The 25,323-nt window shown below is 35.7% G+C and overlaps 1 protein-coding gene across 3 annotated transcripts in view; it reads left to right on the top strand.

The window, feature by feature from the left end:
* The window catches only part of LOC110450837 (solute carrier family 12 member 4-like), a 106,707-nt gene that overhangs the window by 44,094 nt on the left and 37,290 nt on the right, over nucleotides 1–25,323 (top strand). For 2 of the 3 annotated variants that reach the window (XM_021498603.1, XM_021498605.1), the window contains exons 2-7: nucleotides 4,963–5,051; nucleotides 9,519–9,629; nucleotides 13,899–13,913; nucleotides 18,568–18,711; nucleotides 20,779–20,964; nucleotides 22,641–22,870. In XM_021498603.1, the coding sequence (XP_021354278.1) occupies nucleotides 4,963–5,051; nucleotides 9,519–9,629; nucleotides 13,899–13,913; nucleotides 18,568–18,711; nucleotides 20,779–20,964; nucleotides 22,641–22,870 (775 nt within the window). The remainder of the gene's footprint in view (nucleotides 1–4,962; nucleotides 5,052–9,518; nucleotides 9,630–13,898; nucleotides 13,914–18,567; nucleotides 18,712–20,778; nucleotides 20,965–22,640; nucleotides 22,871–25,323) is intronic. The other variant, XM_021498604.1, reaches the window with a different exon arrangement.

Genomic DNA, 25,323 nt, shown 5'->3' with positions numbered 1-25,323 from the left:
TAGGAATGTAAAATTCAATATAAAATCTGTATTTCCTATTTAATGCACAATTTCATGAGGGCATTTTGTCTTTAGAGAATCATTAATGTCGAAATTCTTCAAATTAGAAGCCACTAATTTGTTTGTTCTCACAAAGTTTGAGATATTTTAGTCTATTAATTGTTATTTTCACTCCAGATTTCTAGAAGTTGTATTTAATTCAGTAGTTTCATTTCTGATTGTTCAAGTTTATGGCAGAACAAAAAGAATTCGTTGAAGAATTTGTTAAGCACATTTTGATGGTTTTATCACATTGTTTACAAGAGATGCTATTCCAAATCAGTTCTATTAAAAATGTGTGTTTTTATAATTACCAATTCCCACTTGGTGATTATTTAAAGACAATCTGACATTCTTGTGTCCCATCACCATCCAAATGCCCAAAACTATTGACTGATGTTTCAGTATGTGATAGCACCATAAGAAATCTATTGCCTGACATTTTACAAAAAACAAATCTGTATTTTTTGCCAGACATTTCCGTGGCTGATATTTCAGTAGTGACACCATAAAAAATGTTTTATCTGTTGCATAACATTTCATTGTGTGACACAATAAGAAAGTAAACTTTCTGAAATATTACAATATAAAGTCCTTTACCGATTCCCTGACATTTCTATGACTTTAATTGTGATTACACTATTGACAATTCTACATTTTTTGCCTGACATTTCATTGCTACAATACTAACAAGTCTTGTATCTATTACCTGACATTCCATTGCTACAATACTAATAAGTCTTGTATCTATTACATGACATTTCATTGCTAAAATACTAACAAGTCTTGTATCTATTACCTGACATTCCATTGCTACAATACTAATAAGTCTTGTATCTATTACCTGACATTTCATTGCTACAATACTAATAAGCCTTGTATCTATTCCCTGACATTTCATTGCTACAATACTAACAAGTCTTGTTTCTATTACCTGACATTTCAGTGTGATAACACTATAAACAATTTACCATCTATTGTCTGACATTTCATTGCTACAATACTAACAAGTCTTGTATCTATTCCCTGACATTTCATTGCTACAATACTAATAAGTCTTGTATCTATTACCTGACATTTCATTGTTACAATACTAATAAGTCTTGTATCTATTACCTGACATTTCATTGTTACAATACTAATAAGTCTTGTATCTATTACCTGACATTTCATTGTTACAATACTAATAAGTCTTGTATCTATTACCTGACATTTCAGTGTGATAACACTATAAACAATTTACCATCTATTGTCTGACATTTCATTGCTACAATACTAACAAGTCTTGTATCTATTACCCGACATTTCAGTGTGATAACACCATAAACAATCCTACATCTATTACCTGACATTTTATTGCTACAATACTAATAAGTGTTGTATCTATTAAGTGACATTTCAGTAGGATAACACTATAAACAATTGACCATCTGTTACCTGACATTTCATGGCTACAATACTAACAAGACTAATAAGTCTTGTATCTATTACCTGACATTTCAATGCTACAATACTAACAAGTCTTGTATCTATTACCCGACATTTCAGTGTGATAACACCATAAACAATCCTACATCTATTACCTGACATTTTATTGCTACAATACTAATAAGTGTTGTATCTATTAAGTGACATTTCAGTAGGATAACACTATAAACAATTGACCATCTGTTACCTGACATTTCATGGCTACAATACTAACAAGACTAATAAGTCTTGTATCTATTACCTGACATTTCATTGCTACAATACTAATAAGTCTTGTATCTATTACCTGACATTTCAATGCTACAATACTAACAAGTCTTGTATCTATTACCTGACATTCCATTGCTACAATACTAATAAGTCTTGTATCTATTACATGACATTTCATTGCTAAAATACTAACAAGTCTTGTATCTATTACCTGACATTCCATTGCTACAATACTAATAAGTCTTGTATCTATTACATGACATTTCATTGCTAAAATACTAACAAGTCTTGTATCTATTACCTGACATTCCATTGCTACAATACTAATAAGTCTTGTATCTATTACCTGACATTTCAGTGTGATAACACTATAAACAATTTACCATCTATTGTCTGACATTTCATTGCTACAATACTAACAAGTCTTGTTTCTATTACCTGACATTTCAGTGTGATAACACTATAAACAATTTACCATCTATTGTCTGACATTTCATTGCTACAATACTAACAAGTCTTGAATCTATTACCTGACATTTCAGTGTGATAACACCATAAACAATCCTACATCTATTACCTGACATTTTATTGCTACAATACTAATAAGTGTTGTATCTATTAAGTGACATTTCAGTAGGATAACACTATAAACAATTGACCATCTGTTACCTGACATTTCATGGCTACAATACTAACAAGACTAATAAGTCTTGTATCTATTACCTGACATTTCATTGTTACAATACTAATAAGTCTTGTATCTATTACCTGACATTTCATTGCTACAAGACTAACAAGTCTTGTATCTATTACCCGACATTTCAGTGTGATAACACCATAAACAATCCTACATCTATTACCTGACATTTTATTGCTACAATACTAATAAGTGTTGTATCTATTAAGTGACATTTCAGTAGGATAACACTATAAACAATTTACCATCTGTTACCTGACATTTCATGGCTACAATACTAACAAGTCTTGTATCTTTTGCCTGACATTTCAGTGTGACAACACTGTAAACAATCCCACATCTATTGCCTGACATTTCATTACTACAATACTAACAGTTAGTCTTGTATCTATTACCTGACATTTCAGTGTGACAACACTGTTAACAATCCCACATCTATTGCCTGACATTTCATTGCTACAGTACTAACAAGTCTTGTATCTATTACCTGACATTTCAGTGTGACAACACTATAAACAATCCCATATCTATTACCTGACATTTCATTGCTACAATACTAACAAGTCTTGTATCTTTTGCCTGACATTGTTGTGACACCATTGATTGATCAACAGTGAAAACGTTGCTGTGATGCACCTTGATGTAATAAAACAGACTGGCGAACCATATATAAAATTGCAGATCAATTTAGAAACACAGAGCGACAAAATGGGAAAACTCCTAGACTATCAGCTGAAAAACAGAAAATCCATTGTGTTAGCTTCACGTGGGACAAGTCTGTCGAGATCTGCTGACAGACTCAAAATCAATATTGTCACACCATTACGCAATACCCATAGCTTTCGTTACGTATACTTAACACCCCGATAAATGAATGTTTTATTAAATTGCTTTCGGACATGATGACTTAGCCATCTTAATAAGCATGGGACAAGACAAAACGGAAACCAATGACTTGTGAAATCATTACCGCAGGTTTTACGCGACTTATGCATCATTATCGGCGAAGAGCTTGAAATTGGCATGTAAACATACATTCTTCATCAGTCTCGGTTCTCTGACATTGGCAGGAAATGGTGTTGAAAATACTTCAAAGCAAGTTCATTTTCCTCTAGAGATGCAATGAGTTTTACACCCTGTTCATACTCCTTAAGTTTAGTTTCAAGGGGAACAAGTTGTTGACTGTTTTGTTGGACATCAAAGAACAAGAATGGCTGAGGGTCTACTCACACTCATCATTACTCTCGTTAACACGTGCTGATGGGTTTTAAAAGTATACCTTGTCAACAATTTGGGTATTATAGGAATTTGAGGCCTGTATTTTTGTGAAATACAAGTTTTATGGGGAGTTGGTATTAGTGAGACACAAGTTGTATGGGGGATGAATTTTGGACACACAAGCTGTATGAGAGGAATATATTTCAGCACAGGGTCCCTTAAATAAAGCTGACCATGACAAACACACCAGTGATTGCCCCTTTAACATTTGATAATAGATTTATGCAGTTGAAACAGAGTGGCAGGTGCATAAAACTCTGTAATTAACGAATTAAAAATTTAGATATCAATAAGAACATCTTTGTGGAGAATTTGATATACAATCTCATCATACTTTGAGATCACTGCCAAAAACTGTAACTAAATATTGGAAACTGTTTTTTCTGGCATGACTATAGCTTTGATGAATTATTTCTGAAAAGAAAACAATACATGAGAAATGATTTAGATGTAATAAACAAAATATAATCAACAATATGGTGTAAAAAAACAACTTGACTAGACTGGGATTGTAGCCCTAAACTTCAGGCTGCTAAACTTGCACTTTAACCGATTGAGCTACCTGGTCGATAAAAAATGTCCTGGCCTACTAGTGCTACAGTTATATCCAAACGGAAGTTAAGGGGAGGTAACTGCATATAGGAAAAACTACAGTGCAATGGGACAGGGATCTTTAAACAAAACAGAAATCTGAGCAGCTATTGTTACATATTTGATGTCCACGTCATGTGTGTCATGATAAAGTACAACTAAAGAGTCGGTATAATGGTCTGTATCACATACACACACACAGATCTTTATAAGCCTAACAGGAGTTACGCCAAACCCAAATGTAACGAGAGTTGTCTGAGAAAAGTCTCTTCAATCACTTTACATTTATGTACAATTTGTATACGAGCTGTGTCAAATATCAGTTAGTCTGGACAGACGCAAAGATATTGATTTCAATTTCAACCAGCAATTTTCGGGAAAATATATAATATTTTATACAGTTGCTGCTTTTACAAACTTCTGCAAACTACTGGTTTTATAACTTTTGCTAGTTAAGTGGTTGATATATTACAAAATTTTCATTCTGCGTTATGTAAGGAACATGATCGATACTGCTTGCATGCTTAATTTCTGTACCGATGAGCAGAAATAAGATAGGAAATTTTACCTGTGAAAGTATATATCTAGTTCTTGTCTGTAGAGGAATGATGAAAGTCATAAATCATTCGCATATTAATTTCTAATTTATTTAATTTCAGGAGATGATAGTGATCGAAACAAGGACAATGAACCCCTCGCCAGCAATGATGAGTTATCTCCCTTCTCAAACCAGATGGCGCTCTATGAGGTATGATCAGACAACATTAGCTGTACTCTTATCATTACACGATCTCCCCAAATGAGTTTAAATCATGAATCATAGTGCCTAGAGTCATGATATTAATTCAAAAAACTGATAACGAATCATGAATCAAGAGTGATGATTTTTGGCCTGTAGCTTGCTGGGAATTTTTTTATCAGTGTTGTTAAAATAAAATATCTTGACCCATACAAGGTCATGGGTCAAATTCGTATACATTTTCAAACTACCTTCTTCTAACAAACCATGCAGCATAGGGTCATGATGTTCTATACATGGTCTAGCTTCCTGGGGTCCTGTTTAGCAGAATGTGTCTAAGTACATCCCTAAATTATAGAATCTGAAACAGAAAAAAGTTGCAAAATTTACAATGAGCATTCAATTTATTGTTTTAAAATTCCTACGTGGTGCGCTTATTACAGCAGACACTCTTATTATACCAAATATGTTACATCAACAGTCATGATGTACTAAGGAACATATATACCTTTGATATAACGACCACAACAAGATAGCTCTATTATTCCATCCTGAGAAATTTTACTTCATTTTAATACATCCTCTTTCAAGTTCATCACCATATTTGGCAAAATTTATGGATTTTAATCCAGAAGAGTGAAGGCAATATAGAGATGTTACCGTGGCAGAGGCTCCGCCTCTCAGCTCATTGATTCATCTTCTCTTTTATTAATATGGCAATTTCTAAATAGTAATTAGATTTCAGAAGCTATTAAATGTTGTTACAAACAACATTAGACTTAACCAGGCATCAGGAGTTTCGACTTGATGATGTTGGTGAGACGGAGTGTCTGTTTTGAGCGAAGCCCGCAAGATGGCAATGTCAGGCTAATAAGTTTGAAGTAGCCTAGCAGGGTTACACTGTCACAACCAAAATATGGGTTGTTCGGTATAAACAAAATTGCATGTATAGGCAAAAGCTTTTCGATGCCATTTCGTGTAGGTTTAAATACACGCTGACCAACGTCGGCATGTCTCTCTGACAGATCTGTCTGGAGCTCTCACAGGCGCCCAGTCTAAGGTTAAGGTTCAGGGCCTGTGTTTTTCAAAGCTTTGCTAGACTCAGAAAACATAAAAAGATCAACAAAGAGTCAGCACATATCCTGGAACAACACTGGTCGCTTTGAGGTCTGGAACATTTGAAGAATTTGAACCCAGTATGCTGGTATAAGCACTGGTTTGACTTCCAGCTACGGAGACAACTTTATTTAGAATGTCTGAAAAGGGTGTTGCGCATTGATTTGTTTCTTTGTTTGGATTTTGACGTCAGCAAGGGTCATATGAGAACGAGTGCCAAGGGAGACACTGCCCCTGAGGAGAAAACACGACAGGAAACAAAAACAATCTCACGTGTTGCAATACGTGGAGCCTAATTCTTTTGTTGTCTCTTCCATTTCCCTGCTGTAGAAGACACGGAAGAACCTTTGTTTGAATTTTGATAAAATAATTATTTCCTTCTCATCCCCCGTCTCCGTCTGTCTGTCCATATATTTTATACTTTAGAAACTATGACTGCACAAAGCAAAAACTTGGTATGTGTGTTGCCCGAGGTGAAGTCAGGAAGACCTTTATTGATATTGCATAATTTGCCAAGGTCAAAGTAACTTTACTAAAAAATAAAATTTTGTGCCACCATAACTTCCAATTGATGATTCCTCAAAGCTCAATGTCGGTGCACCTAGAGAAGAAGAAAAGTTTTTAGGTCACAACTTCCAACTAAAATGCAATAGCAATATAACATTTCATAAGCAAAGTCCTTCTTAATGAATATCATGTATGTTAAACTCTACAACAGATGTCACTCAGGGGTTTAAAAGCTGCCCCTGGGGGCTCTTTTGTTTTGTCAAGAATTCTGCTTCACTGTAGATGTATGATTATATATTACATATTTACTAATAAATACGGGGATTTTGTATATGCGATACGACACAATTGCTCTAACCCATATCAGCCTTCGCCGTATCACACCCCAAAACCCGTATCAGCCCCCGCCATATCACACCCCAAAACCCGTATCAGCCCGCAAAACCCATATCACACCCCTTTTGGAGAAAAAAAATCGTTTTTCAATATTTCAAAAATAAAAATAAATCATAAGATAGTAGTTTTTATTAGTAATTATGTAATAAACAGAATAAAACACGCCTTTTTCCATATCACACCCAGTATCAATCCTCGACCAATATCCGACCTCGGGCCTTCGGCCCTTGAGCTGATATTGCAGTCTCGGGTCGATACTGGGTGTGATATGGAAAAAGGCATGTATTATTCTCTATATATTCGATAGAGAAATAGAGAATGTTTTGGCCTTCGGCATACAGTTCAGTTATGAAAATACAATTATTGCATTTGTTTCAGGCTGCATGGTGTGAGTGAAATGAATCTGAAATCAATGGCAGAAATATGTAAATTTGTTTTAAGTAGTTGATAATGGTCTTTAAAAGCAATTTTTGTTTAATGTGAAAGGCAATATGACTATTCTTAAAAAAAAGCAGAGCATAAGATAGTCAAATCTTAATGTGACATCGGTTGTTGCTAAAATAGAACTCTTCTTGGTAAATGATCACCTGCTGGGCACATACATTAAAAGTCTGACAGAGTGACACCGAAGCAAATGAAAACTAAGTTGTTTCTTCTGCCATTATCATTACTAAACCAATAGTTGAAAGTTTTATCATCTAAACAATTAAGCGGACTATTCCTCAGAGTAACAGAATTAAAGTGAACATTGCTAAAGTTACAACGGGAAACAATCAGAAAGGAGAAAATTCAATGGCAATGTTATATTGATATATGTGTCTGAACATAAGAGCCTGAGGGATTTTAATACGATGTATATATAAATGCTAAATAGTTTTTTTCATTTTTTTTTTATTGCTTTGTGTAAAATTTTGCCGTTTGCATATAGAATTCTTCAGACACTTTAAAATGAAGACTATTTTATTGTTGTAATAGCAATGAAGACTTATTAACAGAGGCACCACTGGACTAGTCATCCCAGTTTATATAATTTTGTATGTACAGCCATTATTTTTGGAGACAAATTGGCCTTTTTTCTGTACAAAGCTCATGGGCACTAAGCATCTGTCTGTAGTACAAAGCTCATGGACACTAAGCATCTGTCTGTAGTGTGCAAAGCTCATGGGCACTAAGCACCTGTCTGTAGTACAAAGCTCATGGGCACGAAGCATCTGTCTGTAGTACAAATCTCATGGGCACTAAGCATCTGTCGGTAGTGTACAAAGCTCATGGGAACTAAGCATCTGTCTGTAGTAAAAAGCTCATGGGCACTAAGCATCTGTCTGTGGTGTACAAAGCTCATGGGCACTATGCACCTGTCTGTAGTACAAAGCTCATGAGCACTAAGCATCTGTCTGTAGTTCAAAGCTCATGTGCACTAAGCATCTGTCTGAAGTACAAAGCCCATGGGCACTAAGCATCTGTCTGTGGTGTACAAAGCTCATGGGCACTACGAATCTGTCTGTAGTACAAAGCTCATGGAGACTAAGCACCTGTCTGTAGTACAAAGGTCATGGGCACTAAGCATCTGTCTGTGGTGTACAAAGCTCATGGGCACTATGCACCTGTCTGTAGTACAAAGCTCATGGAGACTAAGCACCTGTCTGTAGTACAAAGCTCATGGACACTAAGCACCTGTCTGTAGTACAAAGCTCATGGACACTAAGCACCTGTATGTAGTACAAAGCTCATGGAAACTAAGCACCTGTCTGTATTACAAAGCTCATGTGCACTAAGCATCTGTCTGAAGTACAAAGCCCATGGGCACTAAGCATCTGTCTATAGTACAAAGCTCATGGGCACTAAGCATCTGTCTGTAGTGTACAAGAAATCTCATGAGCCCCTTAACACATCTAGTTAATGTTCACAACATAGTATGATAACATTGAGATCTACACACCTGATAAGAGTTTTGTCAGTTGTCAAGGTTCAAGGGTTAAAGGTCAAAAGCAAAGCAGGATAAGTGAGGGGTATATCTATACAAGCTCCCCTCACTTTGCTTTTATCATTCATATTTTGATGCTTAAACCTTTGGTTGATACATGTAAAATGTCATTGCATTTATGTGACCTTTGACCTTGGTAAATTTTCTCCCCTCCTGCAGGTTTTTCGAAAGAACAGGCCTTAGAGCATTTGAACAAAGTGAAGAATGAAAATCAATCTGCTGGCCCAGTTATAACATTTTGTATCTTTAACTTTTCTTTTCTCACTCGCTGAACTCTTTTACAGTGTTTCCGTCAGCACATGTCTTCATATAGACTTAGCTGTTTTCAGGACGTTAAACTTCGAGCAAACAACAAAAAAACATCTAGATACCTCCTGCTTAAAAAAACAGCAAACTGGATGCTTGTTTCTTGGATACAGTTTCTAATTTTCCTGTAAAGTTGTTATAATATTTTTTCTTCAATATCATTACAGGATGATCTGTCAGAACGAGGCAAGATTTCACAGATCATCAATAGAATTTCCAATTACCAGGCTGGCATCGAACCGAACATCAGCGAACAATACAGCGACAAACCTAAACAGGTGAGCTACATGATACACAATTACACCGCGGAGGTTGTGAAGGCGTGAAAGTTTCTCAACTCACCTTCTTGTGTTCACACGTTTTACTGCGATTGTTTAAGCAGAGATATGCACATTCTGGAATGTTCCCATAATGATTGACTAAAAACCTGTGTAGAAAAGTGTGTAAGTATGAGAAATTGTAGAGAGGTTGTTTTCTTTGATTGAATACCTTCACTTTCCTGTAGTATGGGTGTCTCTGGTTGTGATTTACGTTGTATTGTGAAACAGAAACATTAGAAACACATACAAAATGTTTAAATACAAGTGGCTATGCATTTAAATTTTGATTTAATACCTGTATTTAAAGAGAAGTATATTTTCTTAAACAGCAAAAATAAAAATAAATGGGTGCAGGAATATTATAAACATGTACAAAAGATTTGAATTGTTTACATTTAAATTCTCATGTAATGCCTGTATTCATACAGTATAGCTATACTAAGGGTCATTTTTCAAATTACATAGGCCGCTCTGCAAATGCTGTGTATTATATATCATTATTAAAGAAAAAAATCTTTCTTGAACAGCACAAAATGTGGGTACTGTAATGTTGTAAACACATACAAAAAGTTTCAATAACCGTACTTTGGATTTTTCTTAAGTCGACACTAGATGAATCGTCCTTTACCTCTGTACCGGTTCTCATATTGAAGTATCTTTACTTCAACAGGGAACAGTTTCAATAAAAGAAAATTGTAAAATTGTACAAAAAAAATCAATTACTTAAGATTTGGATTTATTTTTTAATTCAGCAGCATTTAAAATGTCATCGATTACTGTACTTGTTTTCATAAAAAAAAGTTCCCTTTTTTAACAGGGATCAATTTGGAGGTTAAACACACAAATTCTTAAAAAGATTAAATGTTATACCACACCAAACATGTCTGTTGACTTTTTGGCAATTTCAGAAGGAATTTAAAGAAAATATTGTTGTTAGGATGGATTTCAATTTGAAAATTCAATGAAAACATCTGACGCCATCTTTTGATTCTTATAATCAATCTGAGCGTTGCTGAATGTTTGATTTCCCATATGGTTGATACATGAAAACATTAACAAGAAAAAATAAGAAGATTTTAGAATAATTTTCTTCGGTAAAATTTACTTGCTGTAACATGGTAGAATTTGAATACAGGTCTTAGCTGATTTCACCAAAAAGTTCAAAATGAATTGCTGAATTGTTTAAGTCAGATTCTATTCGAAAATTTCTGGTTTCCTTTTTGCTAAGGAAATTTGTTCATCAGTTTCAGTTTCTGGATCCAGTAAAATAGAAGCTTATTGATTCGGTGTTCTACAGAAATCTCTATAATGCTTTTGTTTCATTTCTTGAAGATTTATTTTAATCTTGTAAAATTTAATTCATTGGATGTATCTTTACGGGTTCCCTGACCACTGCCTAACCATTACTATTTGCTGGAAACTCTTTTAATCTACAGAACAATAGTTTTGACAAATCATTTCTTCAAAAAAATCCATATTGGGCAGAACTTTTTACGAAATTAAAGAAAAAATTAACAACAGTATTCTGAAAGAAAAAAATGCAATGGCATTCAAACCCTGGACCTTTCATTATCAAAATTGGATGGAAATTAGGGTCAGGGGAAGAATGCTATAATAGGATCAAACTAGGATTCAAACCATAGACCTTTGATCAGAAGGGGGTTAAAGGGGGCGGGGAGGAGAAGACTATAGGATCAAACTAGGATTCAAACCATAGACCTTTGATCAACAGGGGGTTAAAGGGGGCAGGGAGGAGAAGACTATAGGATCAAACTAGGATTCAAACCATAGACTTTTGATCAGAAGGGGGTCGAAGGGGAGGGGGGGAGGATATAGGATCAAACTAGGATTCAGACCATAGACTTTTGATCTGAAGAGAGAGGGGGAGGCGGTGGAGGCTATATGGTCAAAACTAGGATTCAAACCATAGACCTTTGATAAGAAGGGGGTTAAAAGGGTGGGGGGAGGCTTTAGGATCAAACTAGGATTTANGGGGGGGGGGGGGGGGAGAGGCTATAGGATCAAACTAGGATTCAACCCATAGACCTTTGATCAGAAATTAGTCAAACTACAGTTAAATCCAAAACATAACTAAAGGGAGCTCACCGATGTAATAAATCTACAGTGGAATTCTGCCAGTCTTGCTGCGACAGGGATCCTTAAGATTTGACATAAAACAAAAGATAATCAACAACAGTGTTCTGAGTGTAAAACCATGACAGGGCTGGACTAGGACTTGGACCCTGGACCACAAACTTTTATACTGTCGCTCTAACTAACTGTGCTGCCTCACTAGTCAATGGAAATGCCCTGGCTCACACAAAATCAAGGGGAGGCTACTGTTACTGTATAGGTGAAAAAAGCATTATTGAATTATCTTGTAATTTGCCTCAAGCGGGACAACGTCTCCTTAAGAGCAGAATGTATGAGGCTTTGTTGTGGTGCTGTACTAAGTACAGGAATACATTCCTACTGTTTTATATTGATTGTTCAATCTTCCCACCTTATTGTGTGAATCTGTACCGTGAAAACTTCTCCGACTCGGAGGTGCTTCTTTTGAATTACTGATGTGTCAGTTATCTCCCCTTTGTTTTGGTTAGAGTCACTGAGGTGTTTGTGTAACTGGGTCAATGTTAACACCTTCGTACTGGAGGAAACATTTCAGAAATAGGTTGTCTTGGATCACCATTCCAGATAACTCGCGGACAATTCAAACTTGTGTACTTTAGTTAGAATAATAAAAAATATTAGTTATAAACTTTCAGCAGTTAGAGTAATGCAACAACAGGTTTACCTTTATGTCCATATAATGTGACCAGGAGGAATGCTTGGTGCCTTCAGCATGGTATTTCAGTGAGATAGCACTCTAAAGTTGGCATCACAAGGAGGCAATTACATAAATACCACTGCCAGCACACATAACAGATATATGTTACACACATGGAGGCACAACAATAAACGACCTTAGCTATTAATACGCCACTAAACTCAATAAACTTAATATATACATGTATAACAAGTACAGGAGTTAACTCAAATATTGGTTTAATACATTTTGAAATTTATGGTGAAATATGATACTTTATTGACTTTATTTATTCCATGGTATTAGAGTGTATGTGCTAAGCAGGTGTGGGGATGATCCAGCTAGCTGAAGTTTAGTTATGCCATATTTTTGCTGTACAGCTTTGGTGGGCTAAGTCTTCTGACGGTATCAGAGTGTAGTAATACAGATTAATGGCCCCCGGGTAGCATATAAAATCCCTCTCGCAGGAAGACTCTGGCAACCAATGACATTTAACTCATGATAAATCCACTGTTTTTTGCCTAATTCCACTGCGTAATGTTTCCAGATATTCCTCAAGTTTAAAGCTCCTGTGTTCAGTTACAAATAGCTACCTTGTTTCCAGGTGTCCGTTGTTTGTTCATTCTTCCACATTTTTATATGTTCAGGAAGTTGTGGCTAAATTCTATCAAATTTAGTAGATATGGGATGTGTTGTGTTGAAATGGTAAGATCAAAGCTTACCTCAAAAAGGCTTAGGGAAGGTTTCAAAAATACTCTTCTTAATTTCTGGATAAAGCTTTGGTGTCTTATTTACACATATGTATGCAGGCTTGCAATGAACTTCCAACTCTGCTTAAATTCAGACACTGTGGGCAATAGAAACAGGTAGCCACATCCAGGAATCAGACTGGACACTTGCGCAATAAATAGATTGAGCCACGACCAAGAGATAAATTTGCACCCTGGGGCAATAAAAACATTTGAGCCACGACCAGGTGTAATATTCAGACCCCCTGGGTCAATAAAAAGATTGAGCCATGACCAGGAGTTAAATTCAGACCCTGGGGCAATAAAAAGATTGAGCCATGACACTGACCAGGAGTTAAATTCAGACCCTGGGTCAATAAAAAGATTGAGCCATGACCAGGAGTTAGATTCAGACCCTGGGGCTATACGAAAGATTGAGCCACAAGCAGGAGTTAAATTCAGACAAAGGGTCAATCAAAGGAAAATGGCAACTAGCTTCTCTAATACAATTACAAAAAAACACTTTATGTATTCATTCTCAGTTCACATGATAAACTCTATATCAAGGGAGATATTAGGTTTGTTTACCTGTAACAAGACTTACATTGGATAAACAAATCTTATATCTCCCTCAAACCAGGGCAATACCTGTATACAGTTACTAGACATTGTGTACGCTTGATTTGTTTGTAGAACATTCCAGACAAGGTATGACCAGTTGCTTGATGCTTTGTAGAATTTTCAATCGCTCTATAAAACATTGATTGATCAGTACATATGTGATGCATTTTTTACCCATTATTTGATATCCTTTAGTCCAGTTTTACCATCAGTTTCTTGATCATGTATATTCATATTTAACCATCATTGACCTTTTTACTTTGACAGCAGTAAAAACCTAAAAATGATTAAAAAAAAAAAGATAATGGTCATATTTTTGACTAGTTTAGAATTTTTGTTATATGAAATATTCATGTTTTTTGCCACACATAAACTATAAATATCATGAAATACTTGTGTTTTTTTTTTATATTATGACTGTAAATTGTATATATGTCCCAACAAAGCACATGGGTATGTTTATATTACCTGAATGTAATTTCATCATTTTTAAGGTCCTTTTAGCTCCATACATTTTAAGAAGGCACGATAGCCTAGTGGTAGGATGCCAGGCTTGTGACCGAAGGGTTGCAAGTTTGAGTCACAGCACGGCACTGTGTTGTATCTTTGAGCAAGACACTTTACTCTACTTGTTCTAGTCTACTCAGCTGTAAATGAGTACATGGTTGGGCAGTGCTTGAATTGTTGAATGCTAGCTGTGAGCGCCAAAATGGCAGCTCTGGCTGTATGACCACGGATGATAACTTGTGAACCGCTTTGAGACGACCTACAAACTAGGTTGTGATAAAGCGGTATATAAGAACCTCGAATTATTATTATTATTATTACACATACACAATTAAAGGTAAAAGGTACCAACAAGTTAAGCTATATCACAACCATCGCCACTATTGTGAAATAGTTATGTAAACCTATGTCAAAAGAAGTATTCCTTCAATATCACATGTTACAAGACATTTTACTGAGTTATAGCTGTTGAAAATTTAAAATGTTTTAATTGGAAATGAAACAAGAAATCAGAAAACTGCAAGAGTCAATCAAACGCACAACCTTGATAAACCATACACCTAACTAATATTACCATCGAGGGATTATAAAAACACATCAAATTAACTGTCCAATGTATGGGCCGTTAACCCTCTGACAAACTTAACAAGGAAAGTAACTCTAAGCCATAAAAACTTGTTTAGGTTGTGAAATCTTCTATTTAGAGGGGGAATTAATACTCCAAGTTGAAACAATTCTGAGTGGAACTCTTCATTGTGATTTTGATTTAACTGATGCGGTGGTACCCTTAACTATAAATCCAAAAAAGATATTATTATATTTAGCTATAACGATAGGATACAATTCATGTAATTTAGAATTTTACATTCTTTTACTGGTAATGTTTTTTTGAATTCTAATGAATGTGTCTCATTTGAAATTTTCATTCTTGTTGGAATGTTATCAGAATTCTCATAAATGTCTTCCCCGTTTTATTGTTTTCTTTAAAGTTTAAGCCTCCAGAGATGCAGTGCTGCACTAGCATACAATTTGCAAGATTTGTGTGGAATTTGCTAATATTTTTTATTCCATGATTTAGTTGTTGCATGCAATATCATGGCAAAATAACAAATATTTTTAAACAAAATTCTTTAATTACAGATTTCGGGTTTTGTTGATCCGGCCATTATTATTGTAGCAAAAAAAAAAAATCAAGCATTATTGATGTGACAGATGAACATCAACTATTCACCCCTGAAGACACATTTGAACTCTTTCGATTCAAACGTTGGAATAGTTCATTATGAAATTTCAGGGGTGAATGGGTGAAAGTGTTTTTAATTTTGAGCAGATTGGAAAACTTTAATTGTTGATGTGTTTGTTTGCTTTATAGAGCTGTTTGATTAGTGTGATTCTATTGAGCTGGTTCTGGGGAAGCACAACTGCCTGCCTGTAACTGGTGCCATGGGAGGGGGTGGACTTGCATATACCTTAATCTCTATAATAGGTGCGTGCCCCCTACTCCAGAAAGCACTTCTGCCTACTTTTAACTGGTGCCATGGGAGGGGGGTGGACTTGCATATACCTTAATCTCTATAATAGGTGCCCCCTACTCCAGAAAGCACCTCTGCCTACCTTTCTGATGAAAAATCCATGAACACCGTCAGACTTTGCAATCCATTACAGTCCATATAATATTCCATGATCAGAGTTAATTCAAATTTCCTGTCCTACCATAAATGTTCCTGCCGAAGACCTATTTTTTTGCCATTTCCACAATGAAGAAGGAAAAAATCAAAATGAAATAACAAAAATAGCAAAAATATGAAAGAGTAAAAAATCGGGTTAGTATTGGTATGGATTGTCTTGATAAGACTCTGATATTACGAGTCTGAGAACTTTTCCTTGGACCTGTCAGCTTTAAAGTTATGCAGGTTTTTTACTGTATAAATACAAACTCTTGAAACAATAACTCTGAAGAACATTTGGTGGCTTTAAAAGTAGTTATCTACCAAAATAATGAATTAATTGAATGTTCTGCACATTTGTTTTCATTTAAACAGCAGATGTTGGGGAATGGATATGTGTGCTTACCATTTATCACCTGTGAAAAGCCTATATTCTGTAATAAGCCCCTCTTCCACCCCCACCCACTTTCTTAAACACCTTATACGTTGAGGGTATAGTGTCTGAAGATTATTAGCCTGCATGTAGTAAGGTAAAATGCAGGAACAACCAAGGTATGTATTTGATGCTGTTTCTCAGGACAAGCCTCCAAATCCTTTGTGTGTAATAGTTGATGCTAGAAGCTTCCATCACTGATGTTAAAACCTTAGTTATAGTACCGTATTTATCCAGTAATAAACCCATGCCTGGTAATAAGCCCACCCATGATAGATACAGTTTGGTTGAAATGCTAACAAATTAACATTATTTCACTGTCCTCAAATATGCCCACCCTTTTACCATGAGTTAACGAGTTATGTGTTCCCCCCCCCCCCCCCCCCCCAACTTATTGGAAGATAAATACGGTATGTTTAATGGCAACACATGAGATCGGATGTTGAAAAATATGCTTTGAATTACATCAAATGTGAAATCTGGATCCTTCTAGAGTTTTATAATAATTATTATGATTGATAAACACATACCAAGCACAACTGTTACGTTATATTTCGTTATCAAAATTGATGTGAATGATATTTGCGAGGAAACGTTTAACCAACCACTCATTTATTTGTCGTTTGTGGCAGGCCCCAAGTAGTGTGTCTCAATGCTGTGTATATACTAGACACACAATTTAATGATTTGTCAATTATTTCACAGCTACACAGATTCACCAGAGACTTCATTGAAAAATTATTACTGAATATTCTTTGATGAAATTGATATAGAGTTGTTCTATAAGGTGAGGGTACCCAAAATGTAACATTCTCATATTTATGATGCAGCATTTTTATTTGCAATGCAAATGAATGGTATCTTTTTATATAGTTTACACCATTCAGAGCAAATTTCATCTGTTAAATGAAAAACAATCTCGGGAAACAGTACGTTGCGACAACATAGATATCCGATCACATTTCTAAACATGCAAAAATATGTTCAAACAAATATTTAAATGACTAAGAGACTAAAATTTGTCAGAAATTATCCAAGCTCTCGTGACATGAAGAAAAATAATTTAAATGCTCAGTTATTTTTATAAACTGACTTATATGATGAGGTGTTCCATTTTGTGTACCTGGCCAGCTAAAGTTTCCAAGTATACCTGACCAAACTAACTGAGGTCTATAAATAGACAACCACACTGATGATACCCTGAAAAAAAAATCATATAATGAAGGCTAAAAGCATCTATATCGTTTCATTACAGTAAAAAAAAATGTTTTAGAAACTAAATATTTTTCTTTCAAAAGTGTCCCATTTTGGGTGCCATCACCTTACAGTTCATGGTTCTACTGCTTCACCTGGCTGGAGAGTGTTCATGGACTGATAACAATTTTATGGAATTCCATGGATAACATAGATAGAAATTGTCTGTTGAGTGTTTCCCAAAGGATTACCATGGAATTGTGTGGACATGTTCCATCGAAATCAATTGACAATATCCACTGACAGCAAAGACAATGTCTGATAATTTGAATGTTTTTTAATGCTTCTACTCTACAGCCTTCCAACAGTGTTCACCCAAGATACCAAAATCAGTTCTATTTTAAAGGACATCATTCTCAATTGTTTTCTTCTTGTTTAAATTTTTTATCTGACAGTTGACATTTTTAGGTTGCATGGAATGTATGGAATGAATAATTTGAGAAAAAATATCTTTCTATCATGGTTTCTTCTCCTTTGAATGCCTTTCTTCATCTTTTTCTCAATTGCATGGATGGTTTATAATTGATTTCCAAAGAAAGAAAAAAATTGTAGAAAAGTATCTAAAATGATTACAATGGTCTGGAGATGTCAGTCCTTTGTCATTCCAAAATTTATAAAACTTTGTGTCTAAAAATGAATTGCTATATGCTAAAGGAAAAGTATGGTGTTGATTTTTCTTCTCCATTCTCCACAGTAAAGAAGTACAGTAAGTGGATTAATTTTCTTTGATCTTCAGTGCACTATTTTCCACAACTGTGACCGATTGCATGTTCTTTCTTCGACTATTGTTTTAAATGTTAAGGACACAGTTTCACACACATGTCTTTTTGTTTTTGTAAGAATTTTGTCCCAGTCTGACCCTACACACCTTTCATTTCAGGCCAAGCTTGGGACGTTACTTGGTGTGTACCTGCCAACAATACAGAACATCTTCGGTGTGCTACTGTTTATTCGTATGACATGGATTGTGGGTATGGCTGGGGCTCTGGAGAGCCTCGGAATCGTCATCATATGCTGTTGTACTGTAAGTTTATAGTACCGTATCTGTTTAATTAAGCACCCCTCCTCCACTACACAATCTTGTTATCTTGAGATACAAGAACAACACATTACACGTTACATTCCAGCAATAAGCCCATGCCTGGTAATAAACCCATCCACATCAATTACAGTAGAAATGGCAATACATGTTATTTCATTGTCCTGTGAAGTCCGAGAACATGTGCGAGACCTCTTGGCTTATTCCAGGAGAAATACGGGGATTTCTTTTATCAGTCAGGGAAAAGATGGAAATAATTATTCTAATAACAAGAATGTTTTTCTTGTAAATCTCCATTTCATTGCTTAAAACTCATGAAATTAACTTTCTTTCCAGCATCCTGAATACACCCATAGATCATTTCTCATGATTAAGAAAATATAATAAATGAAACTGTGGATATGCAGTGTTAGAGAAAGACTTCGCTGCTAATGTTTGTAGCAAAGGGTCAGGGTAAGACAGTCAATACATATGTTTAAAAGGAAACACGAGTCAAGCCTATTGAAAGAGGCACACCTATTAAGGTGACTTTGGTAATATTATATATAGAATTGTTTTATGAAATCAAGCCTTGCCTAGGTCAGCATCATAAGACATTATTATGGTAGGATGTTCTACTATAGTTAGCACATTTCAGTATGTGCTCAACCGACATGGAACTAATAAACCTTATTTGATGTTACAAAATAAATTTGGTTCCAGAAATTGATTTTCCAAATAATATCAACCCACCACTAATTATGATCGAGGTTATCGTGTCTAATGTTGAGCCGTTTCACCCGCATGATTATTTCGACAGAGGAAACTCGACAATCCTGCCCTTTTGAAAGGCTGTCTCTAAAATCTTGGCTGGTAGAGTAATGATCTTAGGTATCCCTCATAATGACAATGTCTGATTGATCTACACTGTCCTTTTAGTTGTTCAGTGTGACGTTTGTTCAAACAGGGTCTTGATGAGAAATAAACAAATTCAGGTGAAAGATACTTTTCAAATGGAAATGCTCACGTTTTTCGTTTTTAGTACATTAACGCAAAGATATACACTCACAAATATACACCTATAGGTTATATAGAATACATTGATTTCAGAATATTGCCTACAAGGAAATTTACACATCATGATCAGTTGAAAGATTCTGTATGCAACCATTTCCACTTTGACAGTGGCTTCTATGATTTTCAAAATTGATGTGTTTATAAAATTGTTTTTAATAATTTTCTTGGAATTCTCCATGTAAATGAGATACAGGTATAATATAGAACCGTCAAATCTTCAATGATAAATTCAAAGATTTACCCCCTGTTTTTTTCTGAGGTTTTATTCCACGATCGGACGTGTAAAGGTACTGGGTGATCTGACCGATCACGTGGGTTTTCTTCGGGTACTCTTGTTTTATAGCTCCCTTATTAAAACCCCCGCATGCTAACATACAGGCCAACAAGAGTCAGATTAATATACGTTGGAACCACTTGTTTCATAATTTTTCGTAAAATAAATAAAAGTTTCTATTTTTATTTACATTAATGCAATAATTTCTGTTATGTTAGTTCCAATCCAATGATTCACTAAGTGGCTTTTTCTTCGGGAATAAAATCGTTCAGATTGATAAGGTTCCATGGTACACCCAAGCTAAATAACCCAAGGTTCAATGGTACACCCAAGCTAAATTACACAAGGTTCAATGGTACACCCAAGCTAAATTACCCGGAAACAAGGTTGTACTTTTATACCTCGACTTTATATGCTTTTAATTTTGTTTATGAAAATAAAATTAAGATTTTTTTGAAAGTATGAAATTAGCAGTCATAATTTTCAAATTGATGCTCTACAGGGAGATATAGCATAATATTTCCCCTAACATTTAATACTGGACAAGGTTATATGATATTACCCCTGACATTTAATACTGGACAAGGTTTTATGATTGTAATTCAAACTTCCACAGACAGCAATTTGACGTATGATTCATGGCGTACAATATCAGAAACCACAGAACTGTAGCGCGACGTTGTTTGCTTGTCTCATCCTAATATCAAGCATGTCATTTGCAGACGATGTTGACAGCTATATCGATGAGTGCTATAGCTACGAATGGTGTCGTTCCCGCAGGAGGCTCATACTTCATGATATCTCGATCGCTGGGACCGGAGTTCGGCGGAGCTGTCGGGATTCTCTTCTATCTGGGGACGACAGTGGCCTCATCCATGTATATCATCGGCTCTATAGAGATACTGGTGGTAAATATCTAGTCCAGACGGGTTTGTCTCCGCTAACAAATGCAGTCATGGTATTTTACATAAATGTCAGACATGATATAGGTGATTGTTTGGACAAACAAACAAATTGTTAATTTTAATACATATATGTTCCTACTCAGACAACACTCAGTCTGGCATTGATTCTAGTCTATGTAGTTTCCATCTCTTACCATATCCTGTCTTCATTTCTTACCCTGACTCCGTACCCAAATTGAAAAAAAAAAACATTGCTGATCCTAAACCCCAAACCTTTAAGCATCAGATCTTTCATCCTTATTTTATACCATTCTCAAACCTTGACATGAGATCGCAAAACCCAACCCGATACTTTTAATGTCGAATTCCCAATTCTAATCGCATATTCCAACATGAAATCCCTAAATCAAACAGCATGTCCCAACATAAAATCTCCAAACCCAACCCCACCCCTTAAACATAAATGTCCAACCCTAACCCTGATTCCACAACATAATACTCCTGAATCCAATCTCATACCTTAGCATCAAATTCCCAAACTTGATGCTCCAAGATCAAATCCCCTATCCCAATCCCAAACTCAAACATTCTACAACATTTAATTTCAGCCCCAAAATGTGCCCCTAATACCCTAACATAAAATCCCAATGCAATTCCACCCCCAGGATGATATGCACCATCTCATCCCTCATGCTAAAGCATCAAATCCCAAATTCCAAATCCCAACCCCATACCCATACTAACAAATCTCAAATCCATACCCAACAACAAATCCCACATCCCATCCCCATACCCTAAGAGATAATTCCAAATCCTAACTCCATACCCTAACAACAAATTCCTAATCCCATCCCCATACCCTAACAGATAATCCCAAATCCCATCCCCATACCCTAGCAACAAATCCCTAATCCCATCCCCATACCCTAACAGATAATCCCAAATCCCAACTCCATACCCTAACAACAAATCCCTAATCCCATCCCCATATCCTAACAGATAATCCCAAATCCCAACTCCATACCCTAACATCAAATCCCACATCCCATCCCCATACCCTAACAGATAATCCCAAATCCCAACTCAATACACTAACAACTAACCTGAAATTCCAAACCCATTCCCTAACAAATAATCCAAAATCCCAACCCCATACCTTAGCAACTAACCTTAAATCTCAAACCGTACTCTAACAGATATTCCCAAATCCTAAATCCCAACCCCATACCTTGACAACATGTTTCAGCCCCTTACCCAAACAGAAAGTTTCAAATCACAACCCTATTCCTGATCAACATTAGTCTTAATCCCTGATCTGATAGTCGATAAATATAAGATCAGTTTTGGTAAAAAAAACTTGCAAAATCTTCTTCATGCCCCCACAACATCAGGTGTTTTGTCTTTTCCATGGGTAAGTCAGTACATTTGTATGACATGTTGTTTAGACTTATTATACTAATACCAGAACTCAAACCATGATTAAACTTAACATATGCATTTGTTTTACATTAATCTCCATTTCTTTCAAAGCAGGAGTGAGAGCATATGTATAGTGGTTAAAAAATAATTTTGAGATTACAATATGAACATAATGGCCTCCATCGAGGTCTTAGCATACTGCAAAACATGACCCACTTCAGATTACTGTTTACTAATTCATGGAACTTTTTTTCCCCCAGAAATACATGGCGCCCCAGATGTCTATATTTGGTGACATGGACATACAGGCTAACGCGTTCAACAACTACCGTGTGTACGGGACGTGTGTGCTCATTCTCCTCGCCATCATCGTGTTTATAGGCGTGGCCTTCGTCAGTAAATTTGCTGCGTTATCTCTCGCCTGTGTCATTCTGTCCATCTTCAGTATATATATCGGCATCTTCGTAGCTAACCCGGACAGTAGTTTATCGTAAGTAGTTTGACCTATACAATTATGCAAGCTTTTAAATATTTTTTTTTACAAAGACAACCCATAGCACATTTTATTGAAGTTTTATTTTAAAAAGCATTACATATGTAGAGAGCAATGGATTAACCATGAATTGAATAAAAGCAACCTGGAAAATTGCTATCATAATTGTAAATAACATGTTTTGGTGTTGTATATGTTTTGTTTGGGAAATGTTTGGTCTTCAAGTGAGTCGTGTACGAGAATGTTGTATCAAATGGTACGTTTGTGAGGATGTTGTGTGTCTAAGGGTGTTATGTGTTTATGAAAGCTTTATATTTGATGTTGTCCATATTAAGATCTGTGTGTTTTATTATAAACCCTAAAATGAAAATCTAGCTGGTATTTAGTCGTTATATTGTCCGTCTGTGTCACCAGATCTCCATGTGTCTGATATCCGAAGCTAATAGTTTTCTGGATGAGAACTTTCAGAATTTATCCTATGTAAACCAGATTTGGAGAATTGATGCCCCAAGGAGATTGTGAGAAGCCTGTTGATTTTGGGGTCACTAAGTTATAGGTCAAGGTCACAGTGGCTATAAATAGAAAATTGTTTTTGGAAAATGTTGTTTATGGATGATATCTCTAGAAAGATACTTCAGATCTAAACCAAACTTTAAAGGATAACGTCCCCTTGGGAAGAGAAAGATCCCTTTTGAGCTGAGGGTAACTAGGTCAAAGGTCAAGGTCACAGTAGCTATAGATAAACTGCAATTTTGCAAAATGTTGGGTTCGGGATGATAACTTTGGAACAATCAATTTTATGTAAGTCGTTGTTAGATGAATGATGCTTCTAGGGGATGGGGGAAAGCCTAACAATTAATGATGTGTGTTGAATTAGATATTGCTTCTGTGAGGATGTCGTATTAGATGTTGTGTTTGTCATATTAGATGTTGTGTTTGTCATATTAGATGTTGTGTTTGTCATATTAGCTGTTGTGTTTGTCATATTAGATGTTGTGTTTGTCATATTAGATGTTGTGTTTGTCATATTAGCTGTTGTAAGTTGTTGTCGTTTAAGCATGTTTGATAAGATCTGTTTTATTTCAGCATGCTACTGATGCTACTACACTGTAGAATTAATACCGACGAGGTAAACATTGATGCGGTGTGTTGCCCTCTGACCTTTCTCCGTGTAAACATATGATTGTCTCTGATTGACCTTACTAACAACTCCCATTCATCAAACATATCATTATTATTAAATTAACAGATTTCGTTCAATTTTTTAAAACACAATCATAACCATATTTGGCATTGATTATAGAGTTTTTTCAGATACTAACTTTAATACTGATAGATAGAGATTAAGGTCATTGGAGTGTATTGATAAATGGAAACAGGAAGTACATCCCTATAGTTGAAAATCCAATGTAGGGAGACAGTATCACAATTTCCGAAAATTCTTATGTTTAATATTAAACTGATGAATATTGTATGTTTATTATTGACAGAACAGTGTGTTCTCTCAATATTAAAGTATTTCAAAGCAATCCAGGCATTAATTCAGGTGGGTTTTTTATCTGATGGTTTCTACTCCTAAACTCCCAAAAAAATGTTACTCGAAATTAATAGCCTTTCAAAAGCATGCAATTCTGCGGGGTGATTTGAGAGGAACTGTTTGGCTCTCGGCTATTAAATGAGACAATTGCAATCGTAAAAGTCATTAGAGATTCATTTCCAATAATTGATGATTAGTTTAAGAATTCTAATTTAATAGATCTGGAATTTGATAACAGTTTGTTTTCCCCTTTAAACGGAAACAGATAAAGAAATTTTACCTTGTTAGATGGAAATAATAGCATCAGTAATTTTTATATGTAAATGCTGGACAATTCCTCTGATAAATTCAGATATTTAATGGCCTTTTAAATAAAATATGCAACTCCTTTGGTTTTTAGGTCACCTGAGCTTTAGCTCAAGTGACCTATTGCTATCCGTTTTCGTCCGTCGTCGTCCGTCGTCCGTCGTCCGTCGTACGTCGTCCGTCGTCCGTCGTCCGTCGTCCGTCGTCCGTTAACATTTTACATTTCAAACTTAAAGTCAAGTTCTGCTGGGCCGATTGAACTGAAAGTTGATAGGAATGATCGCCTCATGGTCCTGACAAAGTGTTGTTATTTTTCGGGTCGATCAGAAATCCAATATGGCCGCCACGGCCGCCATTTTGAAAACCTATTTCAAACTTAAAGTCAAGTTCTGCTGGACCGATTGAACTGAAAGTTGGTAGGAATGATCGCCTCATGGTCCTGACAAAGTGTTGTTATTTTTCGGGTCGATCAGAAATCCAATATGGCCGCCACGGCCGCCATTTTGAAAACCTATTTCAAACTTAAAGTCAAGTTCTGCTGGACCGATTGAACTGAAAGTTGGTAGGAATGATCGCCTCATGGTCCTGACAAAGTGTTGTTATTTTT

The sequence above is a fragment of the Mizuhopecten yessoensis genome, unplaced genomic scaffold, assembly GCF_002113885.1.
Source record: "Mizuhopecten yessoensis strain PY_sf001 unplaced genomic scaffold, ASM211388v2 scaffold5519, whole genome shotgun sequence".
NCBI lineage: Eukaryota > Metazoa > Mollusca > Bivalvia > Pectinida > Pectinidae > Mizuhopecten > Mizuhopecten yessoensis.
This window is presented reverse-complemented; position numbering and strand designations above follow the sequence as displayed.